Raw genomic sequence first — 19582 nt, 5'->3', positions numbered from 1 at the left:
TGTGTACCGCAGTTTTCTCATCTGTAAAATGGACATAATAACCTGCCTTTTAAGGTTGTGAGAATTAAATGAATTAATATTTATAAAGTGCTTAGCACAGTGCCTGGAATATAGTAAGCCTTATATAAATATTAATTATTGTTAACCATAAATATGGTATATAAAGGCATACATACACATAGAAATCTTCATTTTGATGGGCATTTAGTTTTAAAAGAAAAATTATTTCCTTTAGAAAAAATTTAATATTAGAGACTACAGTAAATATCTCAAAATTAAATATACCCTTCAGAAAATATAGAGGGTGAGTGAACTTTTTCACTTTTTTACATACAAGTCTCAATGCAGGTAAACATGGGAATAACCCTCTGAGCTTTGCATTCTGTTTGAAAATTGAACACCATTCAGAATAAATAAATGAAATCATACATATATGTATGTGTGTACATACACATACACATACGTGTGTATGTATACATGTGTGTATACACACATAAGCATGCTTAGTTTTAAATAAGAGGCTGAGAAGGTCTGATGGGAAGATATTTCAATGCATATGCTTTCATATTCTCTGTTTTAGTGTAAACATAAATACATCCCTCCCCTACTGCATGCCCTGCAGGATGACTGAACAAACTTCATCTCATCAATTTAGAATGAATCCAATTTAATTCTGCTTGACCAAAAATCTGTTTCCATTGTTCTAAAACATGCAATCACCCCAAGCTACATTTCTATTGCAGCTTAAGTGGTTCAGTGTTATCACTGAGGAAAGTACATTTTGATTGAGAAAACAAGCCAGGATGCCTTTTGAAAAATAAAAGGCCATTCCTTGTGCATCACTTAGGAGGTTGTTCCTAACAGATGGCAAAGATGGCTACTACAAGGAGCATTCTTTAAATCAGCCTTTAGAAGTAGTAGGTCATGAATGAGTATGCACTTGTTAATACGCCATCTAAACTCCAACTCATACTAAAGTGTCCAGATCACTCGGAAGCTTTCCTAAATGCACAATTTTAAATCCTGTACCTTTAATCAATAGGCGATATAACAAATGCATTCTGCCCCTAATAAGCGGCTGACTTCTTTACCAGTTTTTCCCCCCCTTTCTTTTATGAATATTCATCTCTTATTTCCACAAATCACAGGCAAACCACCATAAAGGAGACTTTGAAGAATTAGGGGAACATACAATTAGAGCTGAAATTTCCTTTAGAGATCATATACTTCAACCCTTTCATTTTATAAATGTAAAACTTAAGGCCCATGACTACATTAAAGAAAATCATTTGGAGAGATACAGAGTGCAGAATCTCAAGGGAAAGAATGAGACCTTAGAAACCATCAAGCCCAACTCCTTCATTGTACAGATGAAGAAACTGAGGCCCAGACAGGTGAAGTGATTTATCAAAAGTCACACAAGCAGCATTTGGCACAACTTGGATATGAACACATGCCTTCTGACTTTAAATCCAGTGCTCTTTCTACCATACCATACCTCTCCTCACCCTTCTTCATTATTCATTACCCCCTCCTCCTAGATACTATCTCTTCCTTTGGCTCCTATGACACTACTTTCTTCTGGTTCTCTTTCTACCTGTTAAATGATGCTTCTTTGCTTGAATAAATAAATCTCCTTTGCTTGAATATTATTCAGCTCTCTCCCCAAAATAGTGCATGTCCCGCAAGGCTCTATCCTGGGCCATTTTTGCTTTCCCTCTCTACTTTTTCTCCCATGGTAATCTTATCAGATCCCATGGGTTCAATTATCTCTCTATGTGGGTAACTTCTAAATAGATCTATCATTTCTTCATTTGTCTCTCGAACGCTAGTCCTATATTACTAAATACCTAGTGTACGTTTTTGCCTAGATATTTTCTGGGCATCTTACAAATCAAGATGACAAAAACTGACCTTACAATGTCCTTCTCCTCTTCTCTTTCTCTTCCTCCTTCTCCAAAATAACTCATTTCTATTGATACCTTTTCATCAAACACTTTTTTCCTCTCCCTCAACCCCCAATATCCAGTAAGTTCCCAAATCTGGTCAGACTTCACTATATAACATACATATTACATCTATCCCCTTGTCATTACTCATGCGTTCTCTAGCCTAGTTCTAGCTTTCAACTCCTTAATTAAGACTTCCAATTGGTGTCCCTAACTCCATTTTCCAGATTTTACCATGCTACTCCCCTACTCAATAGTCTTCAAAGGCTGCCTATTGCATCTGATATCTATATCTATATCTATATCTATCTATATCTATAGATAGGTATAGATATATATGCATGTATACACACACATATATATACATATATATGTGTGTATATATGTGTGTGTGTGTGTATATATATATATATATGTATATGTCAGCCTGACTTTTAAAGGATTCTATACTGACTCCCTACTATCTTTGCAGTCTTATTTCACATTGTTTCTCTTTATCTACTCACCTTTCTAGTCAAACTGCCTTGCTAGCCATTAAATTCAGTCGTACAGGCATTTACTGCAAAAAAGTGCCAACCTTGAAGTCATCCTTGACTACCCATTTTCCCTCACTCCACGTATCTAATCAGTTGCCAATCTTGTTTCTACCGCCATATTATCTCTGGAGTCTATCACCTTCTCTCTACTCACATGGCTACCACCCTGTGTAGGGCCCTCATTATGTCTTACTCGAATTACTGCAATTGCTTCCTAAATAGTCTTCCTGGCTTAAGTCTCTGCTTTCATCCTCCACACAGCTTCCAATGTTATATTCCTAATGCACAGACCTAGCTATGTCACTTCCCTGCTCTACAAACTACAATGGCTCCCTCTTATTTCTAAGATCAATACAAACCCACCTGTCATATAAAGTTCTTCACAGTCTTGTTCCAACCTACACTTCCAATTTTATAATTTTTACTCCCATTCATGAATTTTAGGATCTGGCCAAATTGGAATTCTTTCTGTTCTTCACATGGCACTCCATTTAATATTTCCATGATTTTACACAGGCTGTCCCCCAGGCTCTTAAGACTTTCTCTTCCACTTCTAAAAATGTCCATTTCTAAAAATGCTTAGTTTCCTTTTGGAGGGAAGGAAGGAAAAAGGGAAAGAAGGAGGAAAGGAAAAAAGGAGGGAAGGAAGGAGGGAGCAAAGGAAGGAAAGAAGAAAAGAGGGAAAGAAGGAAGGAAAGGAAAGAGGGAAAGAAGGTGGGAGGGAGGAAAGGAAGAATGGAGGGAAGGAAGGAAGGAATTTGATAACATGGGACTGATGTTCATGAAAGAAATGAGGGAACACCAGAGTTACCCACATAGATAATTGAACCATGGAATTTGATGAGGGAAGGAAGGAAGGAAGGAAATGAGGCAAATAGAAATCAAGTGACTTTGCCCAGGGTCACAAAGCTAGTAAATGTCTGAGAATGGATTTGAACTTATGTCTTCCTGACCCCAAGCATTTCATAACTGTCTGTGAAAGAAACAAGCATCTTGAGGACAAGAACTCTTTAGTTTTTGTCTTTTGATAACCAATGCCCAGAACAATGTCTTGTACATAGCAATCATTTAATAAATGTGCACTGAGTAAATTGAATCAGAAGGCTGATGAATGCAATGATTAATCTTTTGACTCCAGGGATCTGATGATACAAGAGAGCAGTTCTATTTTCTTGGTACAGGGGAGGCAGACTATGGGGGTAGGGGAGTGGAGGGTAGCAAATGTGGCATAAATATAAATGGTTGCTGTATTGGCTGGTTTTGTTTGATCATTTTTCTTTATTACTAAGGAGGTCTTGGCGGGGGTGGGGGAGGGAGAGGAGAATGATGGGGAAGTAAAAAAATATAAAGGCATCAATAAAACCTCAAAAGAAACAAGAAAGAAACTGAGGCCTAAAGAGATAAAAAAAAAAACTTTCTTAACACTACATACATAATTAGAAAATCTGAGAAACAAACCCAGGTCCTTTGAGTCCAAATCAGTTTTTTCCCCCACTATATAATTCAATCATTACAAACCACTTTAAAGCAATTACATATCTGAAGAAAGATGTACTTATTTGAATTGTTTGTTGTTAGTTCTTTGAAATTTTTTTGAGATTTTGAATATCTCTTTTTAATGAATCTACTAATCCTTCATTTAATTCAATATCCCCACAAATGGACCAAGTAATCACTAATTGATTAGATCATTTACTTCTATACACTGCTTTCATCTTTAAACATATGCTAGCTTATAATAAAATGAACCCCTTTCATTAACAATTAATATTCAGTTGACTGTTTTCCCTTCTGAATTAATTTTATAAGCAATAGAACTTTTTTTCTTCTACATTGTAGGGTACAAGTTTTAATATCAAACAGTAGTCTACATTTTCTTAGAAATCATAACACTGTGCCATTTGTTATTTACCTTTTGTTAAAGTGACATAAAAGGTATAGATTTTCATCTTTTTCTTTTGGATATTGGAGTTAGCAAGGAATTTCAGCATTAAGAACTTTTCAGGTTCCCATCCATCTCTTGCCCTCTATCTGTGGGCTTCCCCCAAAGCTTTTCCTTCCACTTTTTTCACCTCTCTAATTTTCTTGCTAGGTGACCTCACTAGTGCTCATAGGATCACTTACTATATCCATGCAGATGACTCTTAAATTTATGTACTCAGCCTCCTGTTTTCAAAAATTTCATCTTACATGAGCATCTATTCCTTCTACAAACTTCCCTATTTCTGTTAAGTGCACTACCACCCTTCTCATCTCCTAGGTATATAATCTTTGAGTCATCCTTGACTTTCCCACTTTCCCCCATCCTCCATATCGAATAAGTTGACAAATATTGTCAATTTTCACATCTCAACATTTGTCTGTTTTCTTCTTTCACATAACCACCCCCTTAGTTCAGACCCTTACCACCTCTCTCCTGAATTATTGCAATAGCTTCCTAATTGACTTCTATGCTTTCATCCTTTCCCTTTTCCAAGCTGTCCTCTACACAAGTCCCTAAAAAATAATCTTCCTAAAGGATAGTTCTGAACATTGAATTCTCTCAATTGCTTCTAGGATAAAATAGATATGGCTCAGCTGGCCATTTGAAGCTCTCCATAGTCTCGTTTCATCCTATCTTCCCAGGCTTCTTTCATATAGCTCCCTTTCATATACTCTATGTTCTAACAAAATTGACCTTGTATCCTAAATTCCACATTCTATCTCCTGACTCCATGTTTTTGGATAGATTGTTTTCCATGCCTGGAACACCCAAATTCCTCATCTATATTTCTTAGCACTTTAACATCTCTTGAAGCTTAGCTCAGGTACTACCTCCTACACAAAACTTTTTTCCTGTCCTCTTGATTCCCTTCTCAAATTACCTCACTCATCTACACATGTTGTATTCTATAGCAGTAGCAAACTCATTGAGAATAGTGGGTGTTTTTTTTCCCCCAGTACCACTGTGTCCTGGATATAGTAGGTATTTAGTCAACATTTGTTGAAATCAATTACATCTCGGGACTATGCAGAAGAATATCTGCACATTTCACCTTTTGGTTTTAGGTAATGTTTCTAGTCTTACAACACTTCTTGTAGGATTGCCATCTTCTGAATCATTTTGTATAAAGAAAGTGGTTCACCAACTTCTTTAGGTTTCATTGTGTGTGAAATACAACTAAGTGATTCGACAGTAATAGAACCTCAAAAATAAGCCTTATTATGAAGTACTTAGAAGAAGTAAGTTACAACCTTAATTGGATGGAATAGTCTGCATGCCTGACCAAAGTCAGGAGCTTCAACTTTGCTCAACTTGAACATTGGTTGTTTTGATATTATCATCAATTCTGCAAATATAAAAAATGTGGATGAAATCACAAACTGGATGGATGAGGTCTTTTTTAAAAAAATGTGCTTTGTCAATGAAACACTCAGCGTTCAAGTATTAACCTCCTGGCAAGGCTAGCCATATTCAGGAAACATAATGATAGAAAAAAGCTAAAGAAAGTAGGGTCACCTAATGCAAGAAAGAGTTATTGGGTCACACCAGTTGTGTCCAACTCTTTGTGACCCCATTTGGGGTTTTCTTGGGAAAGAGACTGGAGTGGTTTGTCATTTCCTTCTCCAGTTCATTTTACAGATGAGGAAACTGAGGCAAACAAGATTAAGTGATTTGCCCAGGGTCACACAGCTAGTAAGTGTCTGAGGCTGAAAATGAACTCGTGAAGATGAGTCTTCCTGATTCCAAGTCCAGTGCTCTATCCACTGAGCCACTTAGCTGCCAACGTAGGATTAGGAATTTTTTTTCAATCACCTTGCCCTTTTTTTCTCTTTCCTCCTTTCCTGTCTTTTGATATTACTTCAAGAAGTCTGCTAACATTGCTATGCTAGTGTATTCTTAAGCTCACCCATGTAACTTGAACAGATATATAAAAAAATAAACTTCCCCTTTGTTAGTTTACCCAACTCCACTTACTTCTCTGAACTCTTTCTTCCTTTTTCTTTACTTTCATCTAACATCTCCCTTTCATTCCCGTTAGCCCCCTCCCACTTCCTAACTTCCTTTCTGTGCTGAAAATGAACCTCAAGGGAAGTCAAACCTGATTAGCCTTCTAGTCACCAAGAAAAACCAATCTTGGGTCAGTATCTCCCCTACTCCCAAGTCAAATCACATAGCATTTATTAAGCACTTTATTAAATCCCAATATTTCCTAGTACCACCGTGCCTTGGATATAGTAGGTGTTTAGTCAACATTTGTTGGCTAAACTCAATTACTGTGTAGAGTGCTAGATAACCAGAGAAAGGCAAAAGACAATCTCTGCTCTCAAGGAACTTTCAATCCTAATGGGGGAGATAATACACAAACAGCTATGCACAAACAAGCTACAGGATAACTAGAAGTAATCTCAGAGGAAAGGCACTAACTTTAAGGAGCAGTAGGAAAAAGCTTCTTGCAGGTGAGATTTTAGGTGAAAATCTTAGGAAGCCCCAAAAGCCTGGTTTTAGGAATTTTTTTAAGCAAAGGTTTTGTGTCCCTTCCCCACCTTTTCTAGATCTGAGATTTCATTAGCAAAAGAAATTCTTTGGGAGGAAATTCTTATCAAATGCAGATCAATAACTAGTTTGCAATTTATGGTTTCAGTGAATTGCCTAAAGCATTGGGGAGTTAAATCCAGGGTCACACAGACAGTAAGTGTCAGTGTGGGACTGCAATCCTGTTCTTCTTGACCTGAGGCCAGCTCTCTATTTATTATACTATACTGCTGCTATGGGCAGCTGGGTGGGACAGTGGATAGAGCAAGGGACCTGGAGTCAAGAAGACCTGAATTCAAATCCTGATTCAGATGCTTGCTAGTTGTTTGACCCTGGGCAAGTCACTTCACCCTATTTGCCTCAGTTTCCTCATCTGTAAAATGAGCTGGAGAAGGAAATGGCAAACCACTCCAGTATCTTTGCCAAGAAAATCCCAAATGGGGTCACAAAGAGTCAGACATGACTAAAGCATCTAAACAACTGCTTCTAACTAAAGAAAGAAAATACTTCAAATAGATATTTTAATTATTATTATTATTACTATTTTGCTTCATAAGTGATCAGAGAGGGCTCATAATAACACCTGAGTGGTTTTGTGTAGCAACTAACATAGGCACATTACTACTAAATGCCATGATCATTAAATCAACCAATCTCATTTGAGCTAATGCAAACAATTGAAATGGAAGGAAAATGCTGAAAGGGCACGGGATGGGTGAGAGAATCTATTCTAAGGTCAGGAGTGCTTCCAGAGGGAGCCAAGCTATAACTATAACAATGTCTCATCTACTAAATAGATACCTCTAACTCACAGAGATTTGGCATTAATTTACTTTCCATTTATAAGAAGTTTATCCATAAAAATATCACCAAAATTGAGTTCTAATGAGAAATTAGCCATAAATCTTGCTAACTGCTTTCGCCCTCCCTTTTGGAGGGTATCTCCCATACAATGTCCTTACCCTCCAATTGTACAACATACAATTAAATATAAAAATATTCCTATATAAATTCCTATATAAATATATAGCAAAAGGATAATGTTAGCTTTTTACCTTGAGAGCTATCTGAAACCTAGTTCAAAATATGACAGGTCACACATGAATCTTAACAAAAACAATAAAATTGATTTAGAAACTGTCTCCTTTCCAGGGATACTCAACTGTTTAATAGTTTTACTTGAGAAAACATATTTTGAGCAAATATTTCCCAATCAGATATTTCAAATATTTAACAAACTCATCTTTTTTTTTTAACTTGATCAGATAAATAAGCATTTCTATATCATTTACAGAAAATCTGCCAGATCTTAAAAACTCAAATTATTCTTGTATGCTTAAGGTCATGCTTTGGAGCTATCACCCAACTCCCTACCACACAACTCTACTCATGTGATCCATAAGCAAAGGTGCCTCAATCAAACTAGATACAACAGAATAATCAAGGTGCAAAGGAAATTTTGATGCCTGAAACCTTAAACAACTTAATCTACCAAGAAAACCAAACCAAACCAAACCAAACCAAAACCAAAACAAAACCAAAAACCTATAAAGCCAATTTGGGTAAAAACCAGGCTGAAACACATAAAAGAAGGCACACTCACCTGGCTAATGGGTTCTTTTGTAGGGGGCTTTCCTCTTCTGGCTGTGCTGGTAGCCAGGGTGGTGGTGGTTTCCATAATGGATGTGGACATCTCAGACTGCATGGCTGTGGCTGTTGACTCAGTTGTCATAGAGGAAGGCACTTCACCAACCAGTCTCACATTTCCCACTATCGCGATGTTGGCATCATTTTCGGCTGCCATATTCAGAACTTTCAAGCCATTGTAGTAAAGACCAGACAGTTGGCCCTGGAAGGGGTGGCCCTGCTCTTTCCCGCCAATTATAATGGTTGCTTGGCTATTGAAGATTGTGAGCTGACGCCCTGTAAAAATAACATTACATACATGCAAAAATGTTGATTGTGAACTCTACATTCTAAACAGGATGATAAAACAGATCTTTCATGGGGTGAATAATGAGAGCAATAAACTATAAGATAGGCATTTGACTCATAATTCATTGCTTTTTTAATGAGGTGTCCATGAAATGCATAATACTGGTAAATACTTGTAATTGCTTAATTAACTCTCAATGGGTTACTTTTGCTAAAAGACCAATCAAAGATGTCAATACCAAATTTATTTTTAGTAGATCCTTTCCCCCCTTTTCCTTGAGGTCTTGCTATTTCACTTTTGAGTATTGGTTGTCAAATTCAAAAATGCAAAATCTTTGGCAGGATTTTTAACATTTCAAGGATTTGCCACACTGAAATAACCACTGACAGATACTAACCTGCAACTATAGAATATGAAGTTTATTTTTTTTAATTTAAGGTTTAAAGTTTCATAATTCAGGTAATGGCCATATAGACAGTATGGTAAATGAAAGTTTACTTTAAAAATGTAATGTTTCATTGTCTCATTGTCTCATTTGAATCATTCTATTTCTTCGGCATTCACACTGAAAAGAAATGCATGGTTCACACTGATCACATCCAAGGCAAGGATTTTAAATATATAAATAAATAGATCTGATTGGCTTTCAGCAAGTCTATCAATTAAAACAAAAGAAAAAGAAAAGAGTTTTAGATGTAAAAGCGGCTTCAGGAATGATACACATACCAATGGAGAAATCATGGCACATTTTCATTCAACAGAAATCTTCAGAAACAGTACCATTATTATCAAATTGAATATCCACTTTAGCAGACTGGTTTCTGCTAATAAAAAGCATGCACACAACTTTAAGTCCAGTTTTAATTAGGGTTTGTTCCCAAATCCTCTTAGAAAGTTGCAAACGTTAAAGGGACTTTGTTTTGACCGGCAATACATATTGCCCACTATTTAAGATACCTACAGTTTAAACAAAGAGTTTTTCAGGACCATAATGAAGATATCAGAACTATATATATTTTAGTTAATAATTTAGATGTTGGAACATGTAATATAATCTATGAATGATTTATCATTTTGGGTTAATGTTTGCTATCAGTACCTTCATAGATTGAGTTAGTGGATTATATTTAACAGTCCCTTTAACCTTAAGTTAACAGGGTAAGATTATTATACAGCTGGTACTTCTAAAATGTATAGAAATTATTATACAAGGTATGCAAATATTACTATCTACATTTTACTGTTTTAAATTTGTTTTTAATTTAGTTTTACTGAAAATTTATTTTTTATGTTTATTAGTGTTACAATGAAGTACTACTTGGTTATGTTCAAATTATTTTTTTATTTGAAGTTTTAATCAATGTTTTTTACCTTTGTCGAGTAGCCATTCATCAACTACTCGACCAAGTCGATATGGAATTCGCTGTCTAGCAATCGCCAGGCGCTCGTTATCATTGTTTCCTTTAAAGTTTAAAGAGACATTTCATTGGTTAAAATCTGTAAGGTCAAAGGTTAAAAGTTAATACTTAAAGCTTGAGCTATACAGTTGCCACATGATTTTTTGAAATTTGGAATTTTAAAAAGTTCTACCTAGAACATTTCATGTTTCAGACTTTCATTCATTCATTTATTTTATTTTAGCAAACAAAATTATTCCTATGTTAATTGAAAATTAGAAATCTGCATTTGAGCTAGGTTATTAAACTTATGTTATAGACAGACCCAAACAACAAATTTAAACATCATATAATGGCTTTACAAAAAATGACCATTGACCTCAGGGTTTTGTCTGTTTTGATATTTCTTATTAACTAGTTAAACATGTTCAGGTGAAACAGGTTTAATTTTTCAAAATACATCCAACCTCTTACTCCAGGTTAATCATTTAAAGAAATCAAAACCTTAATACCTTCTAAGGCACACTCCAGCCATCTAAAATAAGCCTGGCATACTTTATTTCCTATTCAGAAAACAGAAATTCTTATTCACCTCATATAAGGAAACCACAGAGTCCAAATATTTCTAGTGAGATACAAACAAATTGGGTAATCAATCACTTGCACATCACAGGATCACAGATAATACATTCTGTATCAACAAGATGTGTTATTAAGGGAGAAGGCTTTGACAAAAGTGACTTCATTTGAGTGTCCTTTAAGCTTATCCAGATATCAACCTGTTAAGGCATATCCCACTTGAAAGAAGATTTTGTTGTTCATATTTCATACAATCAAACCATGTTATTTGGTAGCTTTTTCTTAAGTATATCAGACAGCTTAAGGAGAAAAAGCAAACCACCAGCACCAAGCACTAATAGATCTATCCTGCCCTCAGTTTATAGACAGGTTGATTGGAGAGCATGCCTTCTTATAAAAAAACGATCTGAAAGATCTGCTCTTTAAAATGACCTCAAACACTACTTGTAATCTGAATTTTATTTTAATCTAAAAAACACTTAAAGGTAAAAACACAGACTAATGTTCTAGTTTTTGTCCAAAAAGGAGAACGGTACCATGTTCTTCCATAGAACTTAAGTAGTATGGTGCTATGGTCTTTCACTCTTAAGGAACACCTCAGTTGGTACTTGAGAAGTGGGTGAGACTGTAGAAGATAATTACTACCAACCTTTCTGGAGAAAGTGGTAGTTACACTAATATAACAACAACAATATATATAGGCTATCTGCAATCTTCCTAGGCAGCCTAAGATGCATGTCAAAAAATTTCTTTTTCAAGATTAAATTTTTTTGCTCTTTTCGACATTGAGCTCACCATGAAACCCTCTTTACCATACTTCTGACAAAGGATTAAAATTAGTAAAGAGGGCTTTTTTTTTTTTTTTAGGAATTGTAAAGTTCCATGTGAGCTTCTACATGAATGACTCTCTTTCAAAGTGAAAGATACAATCTTAAATCGTCAATACTCTTGACATAACCAAAATGGACTTTAACCTTCAACGAGAACTACTTTTCCAATTGTATAATTTTATATGAATTTATATACTTCAAGGATCTGAAACATCAGTGCAGGTATTCCCTCCACCAACAGGGATTGCAACCCCTTTGTAATTTAGTAACTTATTTTTGAGAAATGCCGTGATTAAAAAAAAAAATCACCCTCATCCCAACTTGATGATGAACCTCTCTAAACTTAGATAGCCTGGTCCTTGGCCATGATGAGGCATGCTCAACCATGCCTATATGGAAAGCTTTTCCAGGTTAGTTGAACCTGTCAGTGTCTACACTTCCCTGACATAGCCTTCAAGAAAGTTGGTGTCACCTCTGTCCTAATGAAGCATTATAGTCAGACCCTGGTGGACAACATATTAGTTTCATTTTTTTTCTAGTTTTATGATCATAGGCGGGTCTTGATATTACTTTTTATTTCAGATTTTCCTCCATCAATCAGGACTTTTTATTTAGCTATGCTAGTTTTTGCTGCACCATGAAAGTTCATTCCTGAATATTTAATGCAAAGTAGTTGCCAGGGGAGTGGAGATAGTCTAAATTGGAATAGGAATTCTCTCCTTATTCTCCTAAGTAGAAGTCACATGGCTAGTGTAATCTAACATGCTTGTTACGCTGCTGCAGAATTAGATGGATAAAAAAGCACAAATGCAACCATTAGATAATTTGTTGTTAATCATGGATCAGAAGATAGGAAACAAACATGAAAAGGAAATTGCAAGGAATAGTAATAGCTAGCATTTATATAGCACTTACTATGTGCCAGGCACTGTGCTAAGTGCTTTCAAATATTATGTCCCTTGGTCTTCACAACCCTGTGGCATATAACTGTAAAGTCAGGGAAAGGAGGAAAAAAAGGGGGACGTAGAAGGCTTTTGTATCCCTAGTGCCTACTATAGTATCTTACAGATAGCATGCACTTATTAAAGGCTTATTAGATTGAATCGGATTGGATTGATCTCATGTAGTTTTGCAGAGGGTAGTTTTTTTGTCTGTTTGTTTGTTTGTTTTTGTAGTTGACTGTTGCTGGATAGAATAACCAACCACTAAGGTCCATGGCACTTGAGCACCTAGGCTTTGTAACTCCTCTCAGAAGCATCTTGAAAGGAGGGCAAAGGTTAGGAGTGCTACATTATATATCTTGGGGGAAGAGGACACAGAAACCTACTTTCTGCCCTAAAATGGCACCTCACATGTTTAGTTTGGAATTTTATAATATCTACTCTTTCCTTCAAAATTTCTTCACCCAATCCTACAGTTACCCTAGGGTAAGCAGAGGGCCTCTATCCCATATTCCTTTGATCCTGATTCTGCCCTGGCCCTCAAAATAAGTATAAACTTAATCACTGGGAAATGTCATAAGGGATCAGAAGACTTTTCTTGGTTTTATACTCGAGGACTGTCCAATAAGAAATTTCTATGTCTTCTATTTAGACAACTTTGGAAAAGGAAAAGTGAAAAATGACACACCCTCTCTCATTTGTTCCACTCACTGAATGAAATTCATAAAGAAATTAATGAATGGCACTATGAGATTTTGTTCAATGGCTGCTGATTGAAAACCTTAATGTAACTCTCAGCTAACATGATCACGTGAACCCTTTGTAACAGAAGCAAAGGTGAGTGACAGAACAAAGCCAGGGAGAGAGAAGATGGACCCGGGCAAAGTAAGAGCAGGCAAATCAAAACAGATAGAAGCTGTAAAATTAATTAATCATGATGGGCAGATCATAGGATTTGGAGTTGGAAGAGATCATAGAGATCAACCAGTCCACATTCCTCATGTTTCAGAGAACAATTGAATGACTTGCCCAAAGTCACAAAACTAGTTAGCGACATAGCCAGAAGTAGAATCCAGCCCTCTAGATCACAACACACAACTCTTCACTTCTAGCTCGAGTTCAGAGGACAATTAGTAGTAGTTAAAACTTAAAGGGACCCTAGAGATGATCTAATTCAGCCTCCTCATACTATGGGTAAAGAGACTGAAAGGGTTTATAAGTTGCCCAAGGTCACAAAATCATGAAGCAACGTGGCCAGTCCTCAAACCTAGCTCATTTGGACACCTTTTACACTACATTTCACTGTACCGCTTCTTGTTTTAGAATATGTTGACAAAATAATTGGGTTCTCAGAAGCACTAAAAGTAAGAAGTCTCTGCCACTTCAGTGGGCATTAATTGTACAGAATAGTTTTACTCTGGACATTAAAAATACGAGTTTCTGTTTTCTCTGAAGAAGGCAGTAGAACTGAAACTAGACAGAGTATCTATCTGTGCAAGAAAAAGAAAATCTATTTTATTCTTTAACTTGCCCTTGTGCCATGGCTAAAAAAATAAATAAAACACCGTCCATAATAGCCATAATTGGGAGTGGGAGCAGTTTTTGTGATGAAACATTTGATCTAAATGCCATTATAACCTAAAGAAGGAAAGGGATTCCCACACCTGTTTAGCAGTCAGGGACAAAAAAAAAAAAAATTCAGGCTGGTTGGCATACCAGCTAAAGGCTTCCCTTATATTTCATTCTGATGTCTCGTGTTAATTTTCATGGGAATCATAGGAGTTAGAGGTGGAAGTGTTTAGAGATTATCTGGCTCAACAAAACAGGGTTTCTTTTAGCTTTAATGAGTGTCTTTTGTTGTACTAGTCTGCACATTCTGCAGATAGGCAGTAATAAATAAAGCATTTTATTTCACATATTTACCTTAAACTCATTTCATCTTTACCAATCGATAGCGATCGGCCACTTACTAAGATGTTATTCAATAATTTTGTCTATTTTCCTGCTGCTATTTTACACAAAACCACATCATCTCTGAGCTAGAAAGGGCCTCAGTAACCAATGAGTCCAACCCAAACCTGAACCAGAACTCCTATGACACATTTGGCAAGAGATCATCTGGCCTTTGTTCGAAGTACTCCAATGGGGGAGGAGCCTCTGTCTCACTAGGAAGTTCAGTTTGGAGGACTCTAATTATTAGCATGACTAAATCTACCTCTCTCAAACTTGTCTGCATTGCTTCTATTCCGCCTTTCAAATCTGCATAAGAAAAAACCTAACCACTGTTCCATGTGAAAACCTCTAACATGCTTATATAATTCTATATCAATAGCAGAGGCTGCTGGAAAATAAACTTTTCCCAGGTGGAAGGACAGATTAAGAATTATGAAAGGCACATTCCAGTTGTTTTTAAGCAGTCCTCACATGGTGTGGACTCAAGGCCCTTCAATATCCTGGCTGCCCTTCTTTTGCTGCCCTCCAATTTATCAATGAGGTGGCTAGGTGGCCCTGGGCCTGGAGTCAGAAGACCTGTGTTCAAGTCTGGCTTCAAATACTTACTAGCTATGTGAACCTGGGCAAGTCACTTAACTCTGCCTCGTTTCCTCATCTGTAAAATGAGCTGGAGAAGGAAATGGCAAACCACTCTAGTATCCTTCACGGAGAGTCAAACATGACTGAAACGACTGAATGACAATTTATTAACATCCTTCCTAAAATACAGCACCTATAACTCAAAAGAATATGCTAGAAGCGGTCTGACAAATGTACAGTACCTGGATACTATCCTCTTCCTAGTCATGGATACTATGCCTTTCAATGAGGCCCACAATTGCATTAGCTATTTTTAGCTGCCCCTACTGACTCATATAGAGTTTGTAGCCCATTCAAACTCCAAGATCTTTTGTAAACAAATTGCTTTCTAGCCATCCCACCTCTATCTTATACTTGTAAAGTTGGCTTTGGGGGCAGCTAGGTGGCGCAGTGGATAGAGCACCGGCCTTGGATTCAGGAGGACCTGAGTTCAAATCCAGCCTCAGACACATAACACTTACTAGCTGTGTGACCCTGAGCAAGTCACTTAACCCCATTGCCTAGCCAAAACAAACAAACAAACAAACAAAAAAAAAAAGTTGGCTTTGGAATCCAAGTGTAAGAATTTCTACTTATTCCTATTAAATTTCATCTTATTCAATATAGGTCATTATTTTAACAAGTCAAATTCTTTTAAACTCTTGACTCTATTTTCCAGAGTGTTAGCTATTTCTCTGTTTTTATTTTCTGTATATCTGATAAGCATATCATCTATAACTTTAAGTTATCAACAAGCGATAAAATTGTTAAATTGACAAAATACAGATTTTTTAGGGTATTCCACTTGATACCTCTATCCAAATGAGGAAGACTATCCAAATGGAAACATTAATGATTATTCTTTAGGTACAGACTTTCAACCACTTCCTAGTCTACTTAATTTTAATATGACCTAGCCCAGATTGCTATGCCTTTTTTAAAAGAATAGCATGAGGACTTTGTAAAATGCACTGCTAAAATCTAGGTAAACTGTAACTACAGTATTCTCCTAATCTGTCTAGTAACAAAAAAGAAAATAAATTTAGTTTGGCATGACTGTTCTTGATGAAATCATGCTCCATTTCTCTAATTACAACTTTCTTTTCTGGATGTTCAGAAACCATCTTTTTAATACTGTCTTGAGTAATATACATTTATAAGATAAATTCAATATAAATGATACAACAAACCATTAGATTAGAAAAGGACATGAATAAATGTAATTTCTGATGATCTCTGTCAAATGTTTTACTAAAATCTAGGTAACTATGTCTACTGCTCTGGAAGGAGGAGAATGAGGTTACTTTAGCATATGTCTGGTAGATGACCACATAATAAAACTGCCTCTTCTTGGCATTACAGTTACTTATGAAGTATTCCAGAAAGCTCTACAGTATAGCTTAAATCACAGAGTATACAGGCATGTGCAATAACAGTGACAGCTCTATTTAGGTGTTTAAGCTTGGTTTGAGGGAAAAGTAATAAAAACTACAACAAATAAAAGGCCCTAACAGGAAGCCCCAGGGGCTTCCCAGGCTTGATGAGACCTCACTTCGTGTAGGCCACACTGGTGTCTCAGCTGCAAAGGTCTTGGTGGTGTTGAAACACTAAGGGAACTGCATATGTAGCCTCTTAACTATCCATTTTGCAAACTCTCATTACATGAGTACCCTATTCTAAGCCTTGCTTAAAAATAAAGTCTTTAAAAAGCAAAAGCCTTGTTTCAGGATTTTTTTTAAGCCTAGCATAATTCCATTCCCCTGATGTACTAAAAATGTTGCACAAAGGAAATGAGGTTAATTTGGTATAAGTTGTTTTCAAGGAAGTTGTTTTTTTTTTGTGTGTGTGTGTGATCACTGCTTCCTTATCTAGATTTTCAGCAACCATCCCTTTAATACTGTCTTGAATGGCACACAAATAGAAAATATAATAAATCTTTTAAAATTTGAACCACTTGATATGGACAAATATAATTTTTTATGAGATTTCTCATGTCTGGTAAGGGTGAGAATGTGCACAAAACCAAATTACACTGGGATTTAACCTTATTATATGGCACTGATGTGAGGTATCAAAGAAGCAGACATTCACTAATGGGTAGAATAAAGTGGTGTAGAACATTTTAGAAATTCCAGTCAGAGCCAACAATACACAAAAATAATCACATTTCTACATTCCTTGACATGATCAAATCAGAGGTAAGCCTGGAAATGATAATAAAAATGGTTTTGCTTAAAGCCTCTACAAATCAGACCTATGAAAAGAAGGAATAAACTATTCCCTTTATGTGTATGGGTATGTGAGAAAGAAAGACAGTGACAAAGATATCAAACTTGATTGTGGCAATCTCCTGTGTATCTAGAGGTTAGATTTATGAAAACACGCATTTCTTGCTGAAGAGTTAAAAGATAACCATCTAATTTCATGCATCCCTTCCTTCCATAAAACAAGACTGTGAGGTTTGTTTGTTTTTTTTCCCCTAGACAGTTGTGCTTGGATTAAGTCTGTTGGTGCTGCCACTGAAAATTTCACCAACAACACAGTGCTCTGATGAAGTTATTTCCAAGTAATCAATCTGCATGCAAAATTTGAATTCATTTTCTTCTGAATTGTTCAAGCATTAAGGATTTTGACAGGAGGCAGGCCTGCCTGTGGTAATAGCACTGCAAACAATTGATGTGCACAGAGCTCTAATTGGAGTAGCCATTGTGGTGTCTAGGACTAAATGAACCCATTCTGTCAAGGGAGGCTCCAGCAATAAGGAATGTGAAAGAGAAGATGATCACAGAGCTACAACATTGGCTATTTTGATTGAATTTTACATGGTTTCATTTTTCTACCTAACAGACAATATTTGGTCACATTGTGATGTATTAATTCTGGATGAACCAGTAGACTTCAAGTGAAAAAAAAGAGTCATTTAAAAGAATCAAGGTAAGCATAAAGGAGCAATAAAGGTCAGATCCTTTAGTTAGAGCTAAATTTTGTGGTGGACTTGAGAAAAAGAAATACTTGTACTTTTATATCTATAGGTCAATCAGGACATGCCAGAAATATGCAATTCACTAATGTGTACTTTTTCCTCCTCCCATTTTATTAGACTGTGACTTATGAACTGTAATTTTATTTACTTCTTTGAAATAAAGGTATCAGTTGCTGTTGTGAAATGGCAAATCCTTAGAAATAAGGAAGTTTATGGAATTGTGAATCTGTGAAGAATAATATATTTTAAGAAGAAATATTTGTTTACTGTCAATACCTTTCTAGGTCCAGAACAGGATCACCTAAAAATTTTAAATGTGGTAAAAGGAAACTGAAAGAGGGTTTGAAATATTTATTTTTCTTTCATGAGTGAATATCAGTTTCTAACTACATTGCTGTTACATGGGAGCATAATTTGTTGGCTATATCTAGATACAGAATTACAGAATGAAGATAAATACCAGGATAATTTAGGTAAACATAAAAAAAAAACCTTTTTCTACCCTTGTAAAAATATGTTTTGTAATTATCCACACATTGCAATTTTTCATTTATCTACGTAAGGTGGGAATAAATGAGTCATTCTATATAAATTTGTTTTCTGCATAAGTGAACTTTCCCCCTTAAAAGAGTAAAACTTACACAATTTGAAGTTAGTATACTGTGGTTTGAAGGTGACCCCACTATGTGTACATGGACTTTATGATAGCTATTTTTGCTGCTAATAATCCTTTTGAGACTTTAATTTTTAAGGCACTTTCCAGAGTGTTTTCCCCTCATAACAATCTTATGAATCGGTATATTTCTATACTCATTTAACAGATGAGGAAATTGAGGCTTAGGAATTTTAACTTGCCAGTAGAGTCACACAACTAGTAGGGAGGGGGAAGGGAATAAGCATTCCTTAAGCACCTACTAAGTGCCAGGCACTGTGCTAAGTACTTTAGAAATATTACCTCATTTGATCCTCATAATAACCTTTCATTATTTGAGGTAGGTACTGTTATCATCTTCATTTTATAAATGGGTAAACTGAGGTAGATAGCAGTCAAGTGATATGCTCAGGGTTATACAGTTAATAAGTGTCTGAAGCCACATTTGAGCTTAGGTCTTCCTGTCTCCAGGCCCAGCAAAAAGCTGAATTAGGACTCATAGGACCAAAGTCCTTTGATTTCATTTTTGGTGCTCCTTCCAAGTACTTTAGTGTTTTCCTCAAGGACGTTAAACCTAGGACTTACAACCTGACATGCTGATTTATTTCTGGATTTGATGGTTGAAGTGCCAGGGGCTCATTACAGGTAGGTGGCACAGTGGATAAAGGGCTGAGCTTGCAGTCAGGAAGATG

General features: G+C 36.1%; 1 protein-coding gene across 21 annotated transcripts in view; it reads right to left on the bottom strand.

Annotated features, from left to right (window-relative positions):
• NRXN1 (neurexin 1) overlaps positions 1-19582 on the bottom strand; it is a 1385770-nt gene that overhangs the window by 175040 nt on the left and 1191148 nt on the right. For all 21 annotated transcript variants that reach the window (XM_027865387.1, XM_027865388.1, XM_027865392.1 and 18 more), the window contains 2 exons: positions 10309-10398; positions 8605-8924 (listed from right to left, as the gene is read on the bottom strand). In XM_027865387.1, the coding sequence (XP_027721188.1) occupies positions 8605-8924; positions 10309-10398 (410 nt within the window). The remainder of the gene's footprint in view (positions 1-8604; positions 8925-10308; positions 10399-19582) is intronic.

Source organism: Vombatus ursinus, unplaced genomic scaffold (assembly GCF_900497805.2).
Source record: "Vombatus ursinus unplaced genomic scaffold, bare-nosed wombat genome assembly UNPS02014778.1, whole genome shotgun sequence".
Taxonomy (NCBI): domain Eukaryota; kingdom Metazoa; phylum Chordata; class Mammalia; order Diprotodontia; family Vombatidae; genus Vombatus; species Vombatus ursinus.
The sequence above is the reverse complement of the archived record's forward strand: the minus strand, read 5'-3'. Positions and strand labels throughout refer to the sequence as shown.